Source organism: Macaca thibetana, chromosome 9 (genome assembly GCF_024542745.1).
Source record: "Macaca thibetana thibetana isolate TM-01 chromosome 9, ASM2454274v1, whole genome shotgun sequence".
Taxonomy (NCBI): Eukaryota; Metazoa; Chordata; class Mammalia; order Primates; family Cercopithecidae; genus Macaca; species Macaca thibetana.
Window position 1 is genome coordinate 56,231,724 of NC_065586.1, and position 20,024 is coordinate 56,251,747.

A 20,024-nucleotide genomic window follows, 5' to 3' on the forward strand; every position below is an offset into this window, starting at 1 on the left:
ATTTGGTGATCAGGCTGGGGATACACTGAAATAGGCAGGCAGGTTATGACAACAAGAGTCCCTAAGCCCTGAAAGGATGAAGGTTCTCCTCACAGATAAATTTGACACATGGAAAAACCATGCAATAAGCTTAAGGAAGCCCACCTCAATTCTGATTTCTTCCTGATAACTATGTCAAAGCTCTTAAAACTGTGCAATAAGATCTTCATGCATTTTCTGGCCCTTGTCTTGCCAGTTCTTTCACCGTGTAGCTGGTGTGCCTGGTCTGCTGAAGTATGAAGCATACTCAAACATCATACACATGCTCTTCCTTTTAAAAAATGACCTTGAGAAGATAACAAGTGAATTCCACAGACAGACTCCATTTCTTCTCTTTTGTTTGCAAAAGTGTGAGGCTGAAGGAGGAAGGAAAGCTTGGGTTAACTGACCACATTCACATCCCCCCACCCTCAAACAAATGCCCCACACATGTGGAGTACATGGTTTTCTGACTGTTTATCTCCAGTGACCCAGAGTTCCAGGTCCCCTGTGCTGGAGAGGGCACAGAGGCATTATTATCACCCAGTCCTCACTGGGTGAGAAGGAGAATGGTGAGACCATTGTAGGAAGCAAGGTGAAATCAGGGGCTGTAGGCCAGGCTTCCAAAACTCGCATGAATACACGTGCTGAGGTTTATGCTACTGACACTGCCTTCCAATTTTCCAGACCGTAGGAGTGGCAATTTACTGAGCATGAGGGATGCTATCTTGTGAAACTTTCTACTTCATTCAGGAAGGGTAGTTTGTAAGAATTCAATTGTAAATACAAAAATACCATTTTTTTCTGAGGCGAGGGCAGGAAGGGGAGATGTCAGAAGTAGACGGGTTAGGGCTTTCTCTCTGGAGACCTGGATTTCAGCCCACTGCAAGTCTTAACAAAGAGGCATGCTAGTATCATTCTTAGCAAGCCCAGTCCATTGTTATGGTCAGATTCGACTCTGCAGTGGAGAAAATGGAGTGTGACATGTTTGGTGCCAGGAATGTGAGCATGCACCTGCGCAGCCGATGTTGGTGTCATATGGTCAGCTGAATGGTTATTTAGTAATTTTGGCCAACTCCCTTGGCACTATGGGGCTTAGATGGCATTACTTTCTGGGATGCACTGATAAGCCTTTTACAAAGCAAGACCTTGGTCCAAAATCCTTGCTGTAGGAGATGAAAATTTTATGTTATTTCTAGGGGTGCTTTCAATGTTCCATTAACCCACTGAGGAGCTATGACCAAGCTTGGCCTTGAGATTTAGACTTAGAGACCAGATGCCCTCTATCTATTTCATTATCTTCCAGAGGAAGTTGTTGAGTGTTTGTAAAGTGGTTATAGGATCAAGGGAATACTCTTTTAAAGTTCCTAATTATATCTTGGACTTTAGCTACAGTTCCCGAAAGACAAAATGAGGTATCTAAGAAATTCATAGCCAGCTTTGGGCATCGTTTGTAGGCTAGAGTGCAGTGCAAGGGAAAGGCGGGCCACACATAACATCTCTGTGGCTACGTGGGGATAGATTCTGGAAATGAAAGGAGAAATTCCAGCTTCCTAGCGGGTAAGATCAATGCTCTAGAGAGGCAAGGGTCACTTGCATGTAACACAAATTTCTTGGAGATACCACTGCCATTGAATTGAGAGATGTCGGTATTCCTGTGGGAGGGTTATGATGTTTGAGTTTTTAAATGTATATATGCTTCTGAATTCTACTTGTGGGTTCTCAGAACTTTTCTTCCGTTTTGTAAATTGCAGTAAAATATACTTAAGATTTACCATTTCAGCCATTTGTAAGGGTACAATTCAGTGGCATTTACTACATTCACGTTGTTGTGCAATCATCATCACCGTCTGTGCTAGTTATTTGCATTGTCATAAAGGAATATCTGAAGATGGGTAATTTATACAGAAAAGAGGTTTATCTTGGCTCATGGTTCTGCAGACTGTACAAGCATGGCACCCACATCTGTTTGGCTTCTGGTGAGGACTTCAGGAAGCTTACAATCATGGTGAAAGGCAAAGGGGGAGCTGGTGTTTCACATGGCAAGAGAGGGAGCAGGAGCAAGGGGACAAGAAAGAAGTGGGGAGGTCCCAGACTCTTTTAAACAATTGTATCTCTCACTAACTCATTACCACTGGAAGGACACCAAGCCATTCATGAGGGAACCACCTCTATGACCCAAACACCTCCTACCAGGCCTCACCTCCAACACTGGGGGTCATGTTTCAACAGGATATTTGGAAAAGGATAAACATCCAAACCATATCACCATCCATATCCAGAACTCTTTCATCTTACAACACAGAGACTCTGTACCCATTAAACAATAATTCCCCACTTCTCCCTCTCCCCCACTTCCAAGGAACAATCATTCTACTTCCTGTCTCAATGAATGTGACTACTCTAGGTACCTCCTATAGGTAGATTCACACAATATTTGTCCTTTTGTGTATAGCTTATTTCACTTAGCATAATGTCAAGGTTCATTCATGTTATAGCATGGACCAGAATTTCCTTCTTTATTAACACTGAATAACATTCCATTGTATGGAGAGACCACATTTTGTTTATCCATTCATTTGTCCGTGGACACTTTGGGTTGCTTCTACCTTTTGGCTGCTACAGACATGGGCATATAAGTATTTGTTTGAGTCCCAGCTTTAAATTCCAGTTTTGCCTTTAATATAATTTCAGAACTGGCAGGGTTTGAGAAGTAGGGCAAAGATAGCCACAAATTTAGACCTTAGTGACAGTGAGTGGCAACTTCTGACCTGACTATGCTACAAAAGATTTCTCATCTCATAAACCTAATTAAATTAAAAATCCAGTTGGCCAAACTCACATGCACTTAAGCCAGACAATTTCTTAAAAAGCTCATTAGCTGCAAACTTGAGCGCTCCACCAGCAGATGGAACTTCTTCCCCTAGGTTTTCAGTAATTGGACAGGAAAGGTCTTTCAAACTTTAGACCTCAAATGGAAGATTTTTATCATGCTTGCCAGTGCATTGCTTTTAATGTCAGTGGTAAAGTTATGCAAAAAGCAACCTTTTAATTTTATGATGCAATGATGTAAGACCTCAGTGTCATTAAACCTCGACTTGCAGGAAGGACACGGTTTTAGGGAAAGTTTTCTGACTTCCTGTTACAATTGCTTTCCCTCATTTCAGTTATAATAAATTAAGCCCTACGAGGAACATATTGAACTTTTCTGTATTTTCAATATGGGCAAAATGAGATGAGCATCATCAACAAAATCCAGGATGCAGGAAAACACTCCTTCAATGTTTGGGGAACACAAAACTGCAGAAGTTCACATGACTGTGGCCCTATAGTTACGTCACAGGAAGCCCTCAGAAGGGAAGAGATTGGGCAATTGGCTTGTAGTTATCGTGTCGCAGATTCTTCTTTGGGGAGCATTAAAAAATGAGAATTCAGACACTCTGTGTCTATCTGTGTGAGTCAAATTTTCTTCTGCCCTCTCGAAAAAAGTCCATGACTGCAGATAACTTTGTCTATATACTGATGGATGCATGATTTATAGCAAACTTATAGTAGGAGGGAGCCCTCTTTTTTTCCAGGGCTTCGTATGTATTTATAGTCATTTTGAAGTGACCTGATTTGAAAATGGACAGAGACAAACTGCTGGGGGGCATGCAGGTGGTGAATAAATACTGATAGAGACCCGCAGGTGGTTAATAAATACTGATAGAGACCCGGTCTTTGTGATGAGAGGAATCACAGTTTGTCTCTGTGCCCCTTGCAGCATGTTTGTCTGTGTGCATACAAATACACACAAATATATTCACTTATTATTGGTACATTGGCATTTCCATTATTTTATGCTTCTCCATCTCACTTTCTCATGATATCTGTTTTCACAAATTCCTAGTCCTGATTCAAATCTGAATTCTCTACTTCTTCACGTAATGCTCCCCACATCTGCCACCTCAGTTGAATCTGTTTTTCCTAGAGACATAGTTGTTTCCCTCACCTCTCTCTCGATGTTGCTGTTTGTGTTTTGTTTGTTTGTTTGTTTTGTTTTGTTTTGTTTTGTTTTGAGACGGAGTCTTACTGTTGCCCAGGCTGGAGTGCAGTGGTACGATCTCAGCTCACTGCAACCTCCACCACCAGGATTCAAGCGATTCTCATGCCTCAGCCTCCCCAGTAGCTGGGAATAGAGGTGCACAGCACCACGCCCAGCTAATTTTTGTACTTTTAGTAGAGATAGGTTTTCACCATGTTGCCCAGGCTGGTCTTGAACTCCTGACTTCAGGTGAGCCACCTGCCTCCACCTCCCAAAGTGCTGGGATTACAGACGTGAGCCACCGTGCCCGGCCATCTTTATAACCCAGGAGTGCTGGACACTCTGGCCCTCCATTGCCCTTCTGTTCTTGTAGAAATGTGTTTTCTCCAGGCTTCTGCTGTCTGACCAAATCCTTCCTCTGTCTGTCCTTCTGATGCCGTCACCCACCTAGGTCCAGGTCCCTCCCCCTATACAGCGATGGCTCTGTCCTCTTCTGTTCTCAACCTCAGCTCCCGCCATCCCCTTCAAGTCTGTGTGTAGAACTGTCCTTGCTATCCATGTGTGTGTCTCAGACCCTCGACTTTGACCACCACGGTGCTCTTCTTCCTGCTCCACTTTCACCAGGGATCCTGGAGATCCTGCCATCACCTGGAACTGCATCTCGCCTTTATTCCGGGTTATAAACTTCAGAGTCTTACTCAATGAGGGTAATCCACATTCTCCCACCTCTCTTTTGCTTCCACTATACTCAGTCTTCAAACTAATTCTCCAGCCTTTTCTCCACATATTTATTTATTTAACAAATACTGAGACACTTTGCTAGTTTCTTGGAATGTAGTGATAACTAAAAATGGACACACACCCGGCCTTCACAGAACTTGCCATCCAGCAAAGGAAAGAGCAGAGCAATTGATCAAAATGATTGCACAAAGACATGTAAAATTGCTGCTTTGCTAACTGCTACACAAAACAGACTATACCTATAGGCAGGGAAGTGACAGCAGAGCTGATTTCTGAAGGATGGGCATCTCATGCGAGCAGGTGAGGCTTCTAGGAGGAGGGAAGTGCTTGTGCAAAGACTCTGTGGTAGTTGGGGTGGGAGGCGTCAAATGGTGAATGAGAAAGAACTGCAAGTTAGGTTCCTGGAGTCTAGATGTGGAAGCATGTGAAATAAAGTCAGAGAGGAGGAAAAGATCAGAGTTTGCAAGGCCTTGTGGACTCTGTCAGGGATTTTTTTTTTTTTCTTCATACCCAAAGCTATGGAAGACATTTGAGGTGATTTAAGGAGGGATTCTCTCCAATTTACATGTGTGTCCTAAGAATTCAGTCCATTGCACACTGAATATGGCTTCATAGTAATGCATTTTTGAAAGCACCAGATCCTAATGCCTGTAAAATCATAGAGATTTTTGCTAGGCTTCCTTACATGTGAACAAAGCAGTTTAACTCTTATCTGGCAATCCCATGCATTTTATTTTAATGCTATAATCCCAAATACCAACTACAAAGCCCCTCTTCTTCCTTTCTTTCATCTTGAATACATCTCTACTTAATCTGTTGTTTGGAGTCTTGGTTTCCAGAGAATCAATTTATAGCATTTTTGTGCATGTTCTTCCATAAGTCAAATGTGATGTTTCAGAATGCTAGCTTGGGAACTTAGGGGACCTATGGATGATTAAATGGCTCTGCAGAAATATTCCAGATATTTTTTAATGTATAATAACAAAAATCCTTTTATGGTGGCAAGATTTTATATATATATATATATATATATATATATATTTTTTTTTTTTTTTTTTTTTTTTTTTTTTTTGAGACCAAGTCTTGCTCTGTTGCCCAGACTGGAGTGCAGTGGCATTATCTCGGCTTGCTGAAACCTCTGCTTCCTAGGTTCAAGCAATTCTCCTGCCTCAGTCTCCTGAGTAGCTGGAATTACAGGCACATTGCCACCACACTCAGCTAATTTTTGTATTTTTAGTAGAGATGGGGTTTCACCATATTGGCCAGGCTGGTCTTGAACTCCTGACCTCAAGTGATCCACCCACCTCAGCCTTCCAAAGTGTTGGGATTACAGGCATGAGCCACCGTACCTCGCCTATATCTTCTTCTAAAGAGAACCATTCATGACTGAAGAATGACAAGAACATATAAACTATACTTGCTAAACTGTAAAGAGAAAAAAATCCTTTTCTTTTTCCCTTAGGAAAACACTGATACTCAGTCTGAGCTTCTGGAGGGGTAAAGCCTGCAAAAGCATGGGCTTTTCAAAGCTCACAGAGGCAAGGAGAGGGAGGGGATGGGTCAGACCACCACTCAGTTTTCTGTAGTGATGGCAGAGCTAAGACCCAGACTCAGGAGAGAGCTGATCCATGGCCCTTCTATGTCTTGTGTTAGTTTTGTGGGATGACATTCTGCATGAGCAATTGATTGTGCTTCTGGAAACACAAACTATGAATCTTAGTGTCCATGGAGTTTACTCTTGTGATCTTATGAAACAAGCCTCTTGCATACAGATTTAGGGACAGGCATATTGTCAGCATGTTGAATCAGACTTAAGCATACATGGTTTACAGTTAGCATAAGTGAGGGCTACCTTTTCAAGCCAAAAGTTTTTAGTTTCTACCAAGGTCCCATGTCATAATCATCTGTTTCGATCTCCTTATTTCACAGATTGGGAAACTGAGTCCCAGAGAGATTAAGCGATGTGTTTAAGAGCATGTTGCTTATAGGGGCAGAGTGGAGATTCACACCCAGGTCTTCTGTGTCCTGTGCTCTTCCTTCCTCACATCACTCATCCTGTGTGCCTGGTTGTATTAGTCCGTTTTCACACTGCTGATAAAGACATACCCAATACTGTATAATTTATAAAGAAAAAGAGGTTTAATGAACTCACAGTTCCACGTGGCTGGGGAGGCCTAACAATCATGGTGGAAGGCAAGGAGGAGTAACTCACATCTTACATGGCAGTAGGGAAGAGAGAGAGCTTGTGCAGGCAAACACCCCTTTATAAAACCATCTGATCTTGTTAGACTTATTCACTATCACAAGAACAGCAGGGGAAAGACCCGCCCCCATGATTCAATTACCTCCCACCGGGTCCCTGACACAACACATGGGAATTGTGAGAGCTACAATTCACGATGAGATTTGGGTGGGGACACAGTCAAACCATATCACTGGTGTCTATCCTTCCCTAGGACAGCTAGGTGGACTCGGAATGTCAAAAATTCTTCTTCCTTCTTCCTTGGTTTTCCAATTCTCCCTTTCTCTCCCCCTTCCACTTTGGGAGTCTGCAATGAGGGTGGTGCTGCTTCTCTGCCTAATCTGATCCTTTCTTGACATCCTAGAGATGACTATTGATAAGTGTAGTACTTCTTACATTCAGAAGGGACTCCTGAGTAATTTAAACTTCTAGATCCCATGCTCCAGGAGGGCAAAGGCCAGGCCTGACTTAACTGTTTTAGTTTTGCATTTCTCTGTCTCTCACTCTGGCCCTTGTGCATAGATGTTCAATAAATGTTTGTTGGCATTGTTATTAATAAATTCACCAGGCCAAAAACATTATAATTTAGATGTTGGAATGATATTATCTCTCAAAAAAAAAAATGTCTCCAGATTGTTTTGCCTTGGGAGTTCTCATGTCTGTTTTTTTCTTTTTTGTGCATGTGAGATAGGGTCTTCCTTGTCACCCAGGTTGGAGGGCAGTGGTTTGATCACAGCTCAACTGCAGCTTCAACCTCCCAGGCTCAAGCGATCCTCCTGACTCACCCTCTGGAGGAGCTGGGATTATAGGCATGTGCTACCATGCCTGGATAATTTTTTTAAAGTTTTTTTGTAGAGATAGGGTCTCTCTATGTTGCCCAGACTGGTCTTGAACTCTTGGGCTCAAGCTATCTTTTAGCCTTGGCCTCCCAAATTGTATTTTTTAATATAGTGGATTTTATTATATGTAAATTATATACTTCAATTTAAAAAGTCCTATGCTTTTGGGATCATATATAGAGAATTGTCCATTTTCTGAGAAGGGTCTTTGCTGTCAGTAGGCAGCTAAACCCTGATCAAACATGCAGAATCATTAATTAGGGTCATTTGTTCTGCTGTGAGCTGAGAAGAATGTGTAAAACGTGCTCAGGAGAGAATTAATTCATCCTCCTCTCTGTACTTTTTCTAGTACTCCTAGCACGATTCTCTAAGCCTGCAGGCCTCATACATATGTTCTAATGGGCTAATTGTTAAGGCGACATTTGTAAATTAATCTCTGACTTGAGCTAAGTGGTTTCTCCTAATGGCTTTAATTCAGTGACTCCCATTCTTGGTCACATGTCAGATTCACTGGAGGAGCTTGTTAAAAAGAGGTGCCCAGACTTCCCCTCCCCCAGCTCATGATTTGCTGGTCCTCGGGTGGGATGAGGGCATCTCTGCTTTGGAAGGAAACTCCTCAGGTGACTGGATTCTGGTGGTAGCCACCTTTGTGAGCCTCGGCTCTGAATCTGCCTCCCAAGGCCATGATGCCTCACACACCCGCTGAAAGCATATGGACCTAATCGCAGCAACTCCAGCCCAGGTTCTAGAACAGGAAACGTCTCTAAGAGCCAGCTTTCCTGACTCAATCACCTCTATACTCACATCACTGAATCTGCCTTTTTCCTGAAGTGCTCCATCACCTGAGGGGGAATAGTCTATGCTTGGCTTTACTATTTTCCATTTTCATGAATTTTCATAAACTTTGTCAGTCATTTGAAAGATCTTCATGGCCCGCAGAGATTTTCATCTAGTGAGATGGCTGTGGACTTCCCCTCTCTCCTCCCCATTTTGCACTAGGCTTCTTCTTTGCATCAGGTATTAGGGACAGACTTTTTTTTTTTGGAGAGAGTCTCGCTCTGTTGCCCAGGCTGGAGTGCAGTGGCACAATCTCGGCTAACTGCAACCTCTGCCTCCCAGGTTCAAGAGATTCTTCTGCCTCAGGCTCCTGAGTAGCTGGGAATACAGGCAAGCACCACCATGCCTGGCTAACTTTTTATACTTTTAGTAGAGACGGGGTTTCACCATGTTGGCCAGGCTGGTCTCAAACTCCTGACCTTGTGATCTCCCCACCTCGGCCTCCCAAAGTGCTGCGATTACAGGTGTGAGCCACCCCGCCCGGCCCACTTTTTTTTTTTTTTTTTTTTTTTTGGAGACAGAGTCTCACTCTGTTGTCCAGGCTGGAGTGCAGTGGCACACTCCTGGCTCACTGCAACCTCTGCCTCCAGGGTTCAGGTGATTCTCTCCTGCTTCAACTTCCCAAGTAGCTGGAACTACAGGTGAGCACCACCACAAATGCTAATTTTTTGTATTTTTTGGTAAAGCCAGGGTTTCACTGTGTTGGCTAGGCTGGTCTAGAACTCCTGGCCTCAAGTGATCCACTTGCCATGACCTCCCAAAGTGCTGGAATTACAAGCATGAGCCACTGCACCCTGCCCTTAAAAAAAAAAAAAAAAAATACACTGTGTGTGTGTGTTCCTGGCATTCTTTTGTGCAAACACATGTCTTGTTTGATCTTGGAGTTTTGAAAATAGATGACTCAAAGCACCATTGTTTCAGTGACATTTATCAAGTTGCTTTTGTTTTTAGGAATCTGGCACACTAAGTACTCAACATCACCACACAGCATATGGGTGTTTTCAGTAAGTCTGAGAAGGTGACAATTCATACTGTCCAAGGTGGCTGAGGTGATTTGTTGAGCTCAGACTATGGCACGTTTAGCAAGCAGGACAGGCTCTCAAGCAAGTTAGCAGAAGTACCCTGAGAGGCAATGCTCAAATTATCTGTGTATCAGACTGCTGCCCCCAAGCCCTTCTGTGGGACAATGCTTTGTTATATGTTTGGTTATTTCTTATTCTATGACTTAGCTGCTGTAGGGCAGGGATGCTTTGCTTTCTGGGGTACTGTGCTTTCCTTGGCCTCATTTTACCATGTCCCTTGGGCTTCTGTCCTCCTTGTCCCTGAAACTATAGAAGCTCGCAGAAGGATTCCCAATGGCCCCACTCCTTCATGAAGAGATATTAGAGTAGTGTTACTATGTAGAAAGAAGGACATTTTGGGAGAGGATATTGAGATAAGAGCCCTACTTTTCCTATCCTTACCCAGTTACTAATGATCCATCTAGACAATAGTTCATTTTGTATTGGCTAAACCTGTATTATATGATTTATCACTAATTACATAATAGCATGGGATTAATCTATGTAAGAACGACTCTATAAAAAAGAGTATATTTTGCCAGGTGCAGTGGCTCATGCCTGTAATCCCAACACTTGGGGAAGCCGAGGCAGGTGGCTCACTTGAGGTCAGGAGTTTGAGACCAGCCTGGCCAACATGGTGAAACCCCCTCTCTACTAAAAATACAAAAAAATTAGCTGGGTATGGTGGCAGGCGCCTGTAGTCCCAGCTGCTCGGGAGGTGCTGAGGCAAGATAATTGCTTGAACCTGGGAGGCAGAGGTTGCAGTGAATTGAGATTGCGCCACTGCACTCCAGCCTGGGCGACAGAACGAGACTCTGTCTAAAAAGGAAAGAGTATATTTCATAACTCCAAGTGGCCTTCCATCTTCTGTTATTCTTGGGCCTTATGTATAGCATATCTTAAATACTTAGATGACTGTTTGGGGTGCTTTATAATATTACCATTACCATGTACACTAAAATGTAATCATTTTGTGTTTTCAAACTTGGAGTTCTCAGACAATGGGGATTTGTTAGACAGATAGAGAAAGAGAGACTAAACTGACACTTCTAAGGTGGCTTTGCTAGGGGCCTAGAGAAGACAAGTCTCTGATGGGGATTCTATTTTCATGGCCACATCCAAAGTGTTGATGTGTTTTCTGCAGCACCTGGATCTGGGCTGACAATGTGATCGAGCCTGACATGATAAAGAGGCATTTAGCAAGTTTCAAGACTACATGCACAGTTACCTTAATACTGGGAAGCACAGCATCTCCCCAGGGAGCATTTTATGGTACATCTTGGGGCATTTTGCCTATCCTGTATCTCACTGCGAGGAGGCTTTCCAGCTGAACACGTGGACCCAAGCGCATATCCATTCAACAGAATCTTCAGGGCCAGGGAGCTGTGGAGTTCATTTCCCTCCTGGATTTCTTCCCCCTCTTACTCTATCAGAGAGATGCTGATATTTGAGTTTTCATCTTCAGAGGGCAGCAAGATTCCTGCCTTCCTCCTGTCACTGGCTTGTTTGCTTAAATAAGGAACGCATTAGTCCCCATCACCGACTGCAAGTGGAGGCAGCTGGAGCAAGTTAGTATCAGCTATGTTGGACATCTGGATGCTGTGACAACATTGCCATTGCAGGGGTCTTAGATTTCGAGTTCCTTACAGAATGATGTAGAGGCCATTTGCAAGGACTTGTTTCCTATCCTTTTCTGCAACAGTGGCTTTGGGTGGCCTAGGCCTATATAGCCAGCTCTGACAGATGCTCAGCATTCACAGATACATACACAGGGAGCCAAATGGACAGGGATTAGTCTTAAATCAGCTGTTTATGAATGGAGAAGAGGCCCTTCTCCTGGGTTCTGGCCACACCCCTTCTCTTTGCAGCTTTTTGAGAATGAGGTCAGGGCCAGGATCTAACTGCTTATGCCTCAGAAATAGCAGCACAGATCAAAATTAATCTTAAGCTCTTTGTTTTGCTGCCTTCTTTAGATAATAGAGGAAAAATCGGAGGCCTGCTCGTGTTTTTGTTTGCTTGTTTTTGTGTGTACCTTTGAAAGGAACATATGAATGAATGTGTGTGAAGGGAGGGGCTGAGGTGAGGCAGCTAAGAGGGATTAGTGCTGGGCAGATGATAATTACTGATAGACTGCAGCATTCAATTGGAGCATGTTTTAGTTTTTTTAAAAAAATGGCCGAATGAAATAAACCTCAGTGGTGTATTGTTTTAGCACCTCCCTTTATATGGAGATTTTATCAGTTGCTATGAAACTGCGTATTCATTTTACAGTGTCCATTTGTTTTTAATGGTCATTTTCTGGACTGTGCAAGCCACCATTCTGCCCCAGGAGCTCCATGGAGTTTTGCAATGCTTTAAATGAGTGTCTCATGCAGACTTCATTTTCTGTCAGCCGCTCTGGCACACATACAAAATACAGGTGTGTGTGTGTGCGTGTGTGTGTGTAAGAGAGATAGATTCTGTCTCTCAAACACAGGCACAAACACACACACACAGCTTGATCATACTTAGTCTTTACATAAATTGGGATTCCTCTCTACCCACCAGCCAAGGCCTGAGAGATGTCAATAGGTGGACACTGAGGAGACTGACTTCCAATGCTCTTCAACCTGCAGTCTCTTCAGAGTATTAGCATACCTGAAAGGTTGACCTAGCAGCCAGGCATTGTGTGTAATGGTGGTGCTTACTTTTTGTTCTCAGGCTTAATTGTTGGCTGAAAGCATCTTCTTTATTTCTCACTATGCTTTATTTGCATTAATAGTCTCCTCTGTGAAAGATTAAAGAAAGTAGGATGTGTAGTGAGGACAGAAGTGTCGGTGTCAGCCTAATCTGCTACATATTCATTCGATGGACCTTAGCATGACAGGTATCCACTGAAGGAGATGCCAAAACTGTCTTCCATCCATGGAGATTAATTTTGAGTGAAAAGTGTAAAGTAGGACAAGAATTGTCACATAACTGGCCTAATGGATGGCCTAATTGACTTCCTGAACCTAAACTGTTTTCCTAAGTATTTCAGAAGTGTTATAATCATATAGATCATACATGCAGTGAATATATCTTTATGTATGTACACACATACACACGTGGACATTTGTACGAGCAAATTTGTGCTCTTCAAATTGGTATCTCTTGTGTAGAGACAGAAAGTAGATTAATGTGGTCTGGGGCTCGGCGATGGGAAAGGGGATTGATTTAACAGGCATGAGGGATCTTCCTGGGATAATGAAAGTGTTCTGAAACTGGATTACAGTGATGGTTGCATAACTTAGTAGATTTACTAAAGTCATTGATGAATTGTACTTTTTAAATGGGCGAATATTGTGGTATGTAAATTATGCCTCAATGAAGCTGTTAAAGTTGACATTCCTCTATTGGAGTTCCTGCAGATCCTAGACTACATATAATATGAAAAATTGTGTCACCTTAAATTTTCACCTGCTCTTTTCCCACTGAAGTTTATCAACTTCAATTGCATAGAAGCTGAACTTTGAGATAACAGGGCCAGATAAAAACCCAGTGCCCTGAGATATAAAAGGCTACCCTGACCCCTATTGGCAAGGAGCGAGGTTGCTGCTCATTGCCATATGAGGAGTCAACCGTGAGGCAGTAATGGGGGGCTGGGGATGGGGGTGAGATTTCCAAGCAGGTCACCGAGAGCAATGGGCACCATATTTCAAAGCTGCTTCTGCATGTGTCAAAAAACCCAAACATCCTGAGGTCCAACTCTGAAGTGATGGCATTTTCCTCTTCTTTTGCAGGTTGTCTTAGTCTTTGCTCTCAGCATCGGTGCACTTGTAATATACTTCATAGATTCGTCAAAGTGAGTATTCAAATATACTTTCTTGCCCTTGTTTCATAAAAAATCATAAGCCTTTATGTTGATCCATTTATTTACCTTAACACCAACCTTTGCCAGACCTTCTAAGTGCAGAAGATTTTGGAGGAAGCTAGGGCTACACTGTGCTGATTTTCTAAACGGGAAAGAAAGTTCTGAGAAGGAAGGCTACTTTAAGTATGCTGGCATAGGAGGGTGAGGTATCTGAGGTCGAGTCTTCTTGCTGGGTATTACTTATTTTTAAAGAGCTGTTTCTTGATGATGTATTTGCATTGAAGATGTCAAGTGGGTAAGATGACTTGATGGGAATTGCAACTTCTGGGAGGGTGACAGTTTCCCACAGATGAGGGTCTGAGCCATTTTTGCCATGGTTGTAGGATCCTTTTCTCAGTTGGGTTTCCAATGCTTTGATCTTACTGGAGGTCAGCTTAGAAATCATGGTGCTATCCTTTCACCTGCCAACCGGGTATTCAGCTGAAGCATTGCATGCTGGTGCTTCTTGACTTGTGAAGGTAAGGAGATGGATGGAGGAGTTCATGATGACCCCCAGAGGTGGAGGCCCATGACCATTTGAGGACGTCTAGAGTAGACACTCATGCAGACTCCTTGGGTGCCAGCTGAATGGACTGGTGCTCCAGGGTGAGCCTGGGTGACAGACGATAAAGACCTTGCAGAAGGATGAAGAGGGCACAGACTAGAACTGCAACGTTGCAGCCAGTTCTGCCCTGATTCCTGCAGGTGCCAATCCTGAGGAAATAATTTATTCCACCTATACCATTGCAATCATGAAGTTGACAGCATCAGGGAAACGAGCTGGAGTCTAACTCATTTTCTGTTGTGGCGTGAACTTGGCCACTCTGGTGACAGTGGCCTTGAGCTTGTTGCCCTTATTGTCCACTGTGTGAGTGTTTTGAACTTTAACTCTATCTCTGGTATGGTTGGCTACTAGACTTTGATACTAGGAAACCTCCCTGGTGTGCCTGTTGGCTCAGACTCTGATGTGCCTGAATTCTGAGCTTAGTGCTCCTTTCCTGTGGCTTGGGATGGTGGTAATTTCATGCACAGCTAAACTCAGAATTTCTCAGAGCCATCTGGTCGCCGGCCAAGGATTTTGTGCATTTGGGTGCAGAGGCCAAAATGTCAGTCAGGGAAAATAAAGAAAATATCTCCTTTAATAACCTGTCTCTGGGAATCAGCCAAGTCTAAGCCTATCAGAGGGCCTTCAGCCCATCCCCATGTGCGAGGCTGGGCTGCCCTCACCCATCTCAGATGGAGAGTCCTTTCAATGCTGTCGGGAGACAAGATTCCACATGCTCCCTCCATCAACTCTCCCGAGCCAAGAAAGAGAAGAGCTTGTTTAAGTTTGGAAGACTCCCATTGGCATGTCATTGAAGGTAAGCCCCCTTTTTAATATTTGCTCTTAATGATTCTGGACCCTATTTGTATTGAACTGAAGATCCTCTAAAGCCCCTGGTCTTATTTCTCCAATCTCTCTCCAGGGGTGTTCTCACGTGTCGTGGGGTGTAGACCCTGCCAACTTCCATGCTGAGACTCAGGAAAGAGGTTTGGGCTTGTAGCTTGTGTGCCCCAGAGAGAGAAAACCCTAATGTGGAGGTGAGTGTGTTGATGGGTTAGAGGCCCAGATGCCTCAGCCAGCACCTTCCTTCCCTTTTCGTTTTTTTTTTTTTTTAACCTTTTGTCCCTCTGTATTTTTCAGAAATAAAATGCTCTTTAGATGGATTTGGATTGTGTCTTTTTTTACAGTCTACTGTGAGGCAGTCTTTTGTTCTGTGGATCCTGGTGTTCTCCATTTCCATGTGAGAAGATGAAGAGGAATGAAATTCCCCAATGCATACCCTGTTCCCCTAATGTCCTACACCATCTCAATGTCCTTTGGCTTTAATTATGATCCTTCTAGGCCTTGGGGAAGACAGCACTGGGAGGCCTGTCTGATTCCGGTTTCTTTTATGAACTTGCAAATAGTCTGTCCCAAGGATGGAACTTCAGTCCTGTCCTCACCTTTTCCTGGCAAAAATGCCGATAAGGTTAGAAACAAGGCTATTCCCATTCTGCCTGAGGACTGTCCTAGCCTCATCCCGGCATCTCTGTTGCTAAACTATGTGGTTTGGCATAGCAAGGCTTTGTTTATAAGAAGACTTTCTGGTTATTTATATAGAAACTTTTCATTTTCATGACTTCATTTGGTTCTGAGACCATATTTGAAGATTCTGTCCGGTGGCAGGCCGAATCAGTGGATTCAGCACAAGGGAGTTTTCCATCTTCCTTGGGAAAGACAGCAAGCAAGCTCAGTTTAAGTTTGGGGGAGAATTAGTGTAGAATCTCTAAAGCCATCTCTATGATAAGTCCATAGATTTCCAAGAATAAAACACAGTGAAACCTATTAAAAAACTATAATCGAGCTTAGTGAATGAGAAAAAAAATGAAATTCTATCCACATATAGGATGCAAATGGAAATAAAGTGAGAAAGTAGAATGTACATTCTTAAAATCCATGCCTTTCATTCAAAACTGTTACCAGTTTTACACATTCGTGGTTTGGCTGGCCATCTGGATATTTTGGAAAGACAGCTTTAAACTTCTCGTGGAAGTTATATTAAATCTTCACCCTGGAAAAAAAGCACCCAGAATTCTCCAGATGAATTGTAGTTAGTATTTACACCCTTCAGATAAATAAACTAGGGGATGGTCTATAGGCTTTCCCACAAGTGAATCTAAACCAACAGACATGAGTGAAATGGCTTGTCTCAGTGAATTTTAGCCAGAGCTGCCCCTCTCCTACAGAATGCTGAGGACTGTCCTGTAGCACAAGTTTGAGATTCCAGGCTCTCTAAGATTCCAGGCTCTCTGCACCCAGCCCTTTGAAAAGTGCGAGGAATGCCGATTAATGTATAAAACAGGCTCCCGTGGTCTGCTGGACCAGCTATGTCTCAAGGCAGGTCAGCTCCAGTTGTGCAAGTGGACAAGCAGGCTAGGTGGTTATTTTACTTCTGTGCATTAGCAGATGAGTAATATGGCTCAGAGAAATGTCATCATTGGTGGGTTTATGATCTTTTTAACCTTTCAAAGCTCTTTTTACTATCCAGAGGTGATGGATAAGTCACTTCCAAAGACAGCTGCACAACTTTCATTTTTGGCCATTAGGCAAAGACAGATGCCAGCATAGGGCGTTTTCTTTGGGTCTGGTCTTAATGATCCTAGAGTGATTGTGAGGGAAGACTCATTTGTGTAGCCTCAAGTGATTACTATCTAGCTAAGACAGATTGTCCTCAGAGCTCCTGGAATTGAAAACAAAAATAATTACATTAAACCTTATTAAAATTGTGCTTTATAATCCCAGCAGTAGACTCTCTAGAAACACCCAAGCAGACGAAGATGTCTCTGGACCAAGTCTTTGGTCAGACATCACGTTAGTGCCTTAACAAGCACAGACAAGCATTGAGCCCTCCACACACCATCTCCCCAAAGCTCCAATTAGCCATACAAGGTGGATTGCGTACAAAAAGCTCCCTTTCTTTTTCATTCTTTTTAAAAGGACTCCTGCCCAATTTATGTCACATGTCACTTTAGCTCCTAATTCTGATGTCTCCTGCCACCTACGCCGACCCTGTCCTCCCACACATTCTGATCCTTGTGAAGCAAAGATTTTTTAGAAATTGTACAACCAAGTCAAGAGTGCCTGCAGACATCCTGTGGGTGCTAATGTCACCGTTGCTGCTTCCGTCCTTGTCTATTTCCTCCCTTTGACACAAGAACAGCAATTCTTATCTAACAGATAAGGGAAAAAAAACAAAGACCCACCAGTGTCAGCATGAGAGCGAGATTCATGGATTGCATAATGCAGCAGTCTCTGTTGCTTTCAGAATTTCAAAAGAAAGTTGGAAGAGACAGAGGCCCAGAGCTCTGGGTATTTGCATTTTTACCAGGGGCATTCTGGGAAAGGATGACTCACATGTGTGAAGATATTTATTCCTTTGATTCATGTTTAAATGCTGCTACTTCTTATGCTACGGTTACGTGGATTATGAATATTTAATGCTGCGTATACTGAAAATGAAGGTCAAGTCCTGCTCACTGGTGACTTCAATGCAGGCTCTTGTCTCTGAAAGGGAAGCTACCTGCTGTTCACGGAGTAAAGCTGAAAGGTTATACGTTGTGAAATTTTTCCTTAATGACTTTATCTGCTCCAAAATGGCCGGCACACAATGGGGGCGCTTGCTGATTTTGCCAGTCTTTGCTCTTGGCTTCTGGTATCAGCACTGCTGTTTTGGGGATATAGACGTTAGGAAAGAGGAGGGAACAGCAGCACAAATTTTGTAGAGCATCTCACCCAAGGGCCCAATTGCCAAGGCAACAGTGGGGTTACATTTGGAAAATGGCTTCTCCCCAGTCTTTTAAAATTTTACTTTTGCATCCACTCACCCATTTATTCATTTTGTCTTCATTTATTAGTTTGAAACACCTTCAAATGTGACAATGCTGTGTATTTTCCAGGCAGTAAAATTGCTTATGGTTAAGGAAAACTATCTTTAAGATTGTGATAGAAATTGACCAGATTGTTTTCATAGTCTCTGAAAATAAAACTGGCACCGTTGATGTATTGGGGATGCCCAGAGCTTTAGCAGAACTGGTTAGTCGCCCAGTAGTTTCTCTCACTCCAGTCTTCACATAGCCTGGCCTCTCATCCCTTGGCCTAGAAATTCTCTTTCAAAAGGGAAGCGAGGGCAAGTTGTTGGAGGGAACTAACGTTCACTGATTATGTGCTGTCTGTGAGCTACAGAGCAAGGCACTTTACCAAAAATAGCACATACAACCTCATTGAATTCCCCTAACAACTTCTTAGGGTAGGTATTACTATTCCTACTTTACAGATGAGGAGGCTGAAGCTGCAGACATAGCCCAAGCCATGTAGCTAGTAAGCAGTAGAACCAGGATTAGATTCCAGCACGGCTCATTCTAAAGCCATCTCTCTTCTAAGTGTTAAGAAGTAAATTTCCAGATTGTGGAAGTAACTGATGGGGTTTAATGAGATGTTGCAAGAAAGGGAAGTTGCCTCACCTCATCCTGCCAATGCATTGGTCTTGTTTTCTCTTTTGTTCTCCCTTTCTCCATTTCTCACCCTGAGAACCAAGTGTGCAGTTGTGGGTACGTAGGAGGCTCCTATCACAGGTCTTCCACGTAAGACACTACCCTGGATCAGGTGCCGTCTGATGTCTGTTTGGGCCTTGATTCAGTCCTTCCTAATAATGGCGTAATGCGACCGACTTCTCTGTTATCTCAGTGGAGTGGCAGCATTTTGCAATGGAATAGGATCAAATGAACAAAGAACAAGGAGAGTTGATTGTTCCTCATGAGTTTCTACCACCTAGGAGTGTCTTTCCAAGTAGAAAGACTCTTTGGCCTTCCTAGCCTTACCTAGTCTGTCCCTGTGATTTGGCATAGTGAAATAGATATGAGAAATGCTGTTTCCCCATGAGATACATTTTTGTCTCTTTTAAAGAGTTACAGAATTAGTTGATTGGTTATAGTTTTGCATTATGTTGTGCTATATCTATATGCCTAGAGAGTTGGCATTATCAAACTAATGGACTTCAGGAAAATTTGGCCCCAAAGAACAGAAGCCACATAGGATGGAGTTCTTTGAAATGACATAAAGTATCTGGCTTCCTTCTCCAGCCTTGTTCAAACTGACTAGGCACAGGTGCAGACCCACTGCCTCTCCTGTGCTCAGCCCCAAGACAGGTGCCTGTAAGAGCTGTGAGGCCAGCACAGATCCCATCCTATTCATGACAGTGCATTTTAAACTGTAAAGGACTATGCATTCCAGCTTTCACTATCCCCTTTAGTGCACCTCATCCTGCAGCGTGACCAGGTGGGCAGCCCATGACATAGAGAAAGAAGCTCACCAGCTTACTCTGTAACCAGTTCCTTTATGGAGCACAGCCTTTCTAGGTAGTGTTCTGGAAAATTAGATCCAGCTCTCTGCCTTCGTGCCCTTTTTGAGAAGTCACGGCACACATTTAACCTTTGTTGAAGAAGTCAACACAAATCACTGTGTGTGCAAAGCGTCTCCCTGGTTTTTTTCCCTTTTAAAATACTCCCCCCAATTTTCTCCATCCCTCACTGACATTTTTATTGCTAGGCTTTGGTTTGGAAAATTATGGGTAGGGAAAGTTCAAGGGCAGGATGTTCAGAACGGCACTGCACATCTGTGAAGGGAACACAACAGGAGAGCCAGCAGCTGTTGAAAGAATGGAATGTCAGATGGTGGAGGAGCCGAGCCCACTGAGGGATGGTAGAAGACAAGATGCCTTCAGGGCAAAGAGGCTGTAAATAACTCCAATGGGAAGTCCTTGTCCCCCTTCAGAATTTAGCCTTTAATAGCAACACTTGGTGCTCTGATACG

The 20,024-nt window shown here is 43.2% G+C and overlaps 1 protein-coding gene across 24 annotated transcripts in view; it reads left to right on the plus strand.

Moving 5' to 3' along the window:
• KCNMA1 (potassium calcium-activated channel subfamily M alpha 1) overlaps window positions 1–20,024 on the plus strand; it is a 762,662-nt gene that overhangs the window by 368,955 nt on the left and 373,683 nt on the right. For all 24 annotated transcript variants that reach the window (XM_050803364.1, XM_050803365.1, XM_050803369.1 and 21 more), the window contains exon 3: window positions 13,524–13,585. In XM_050803364.1, the coding sequence (XP_050659321.1) occupies window positions 13,524–13,585 (62 nt within the window). The remainder of the gene's footprint in view (window positions 1–13,523; window positions 13,586–20,024) is intronic.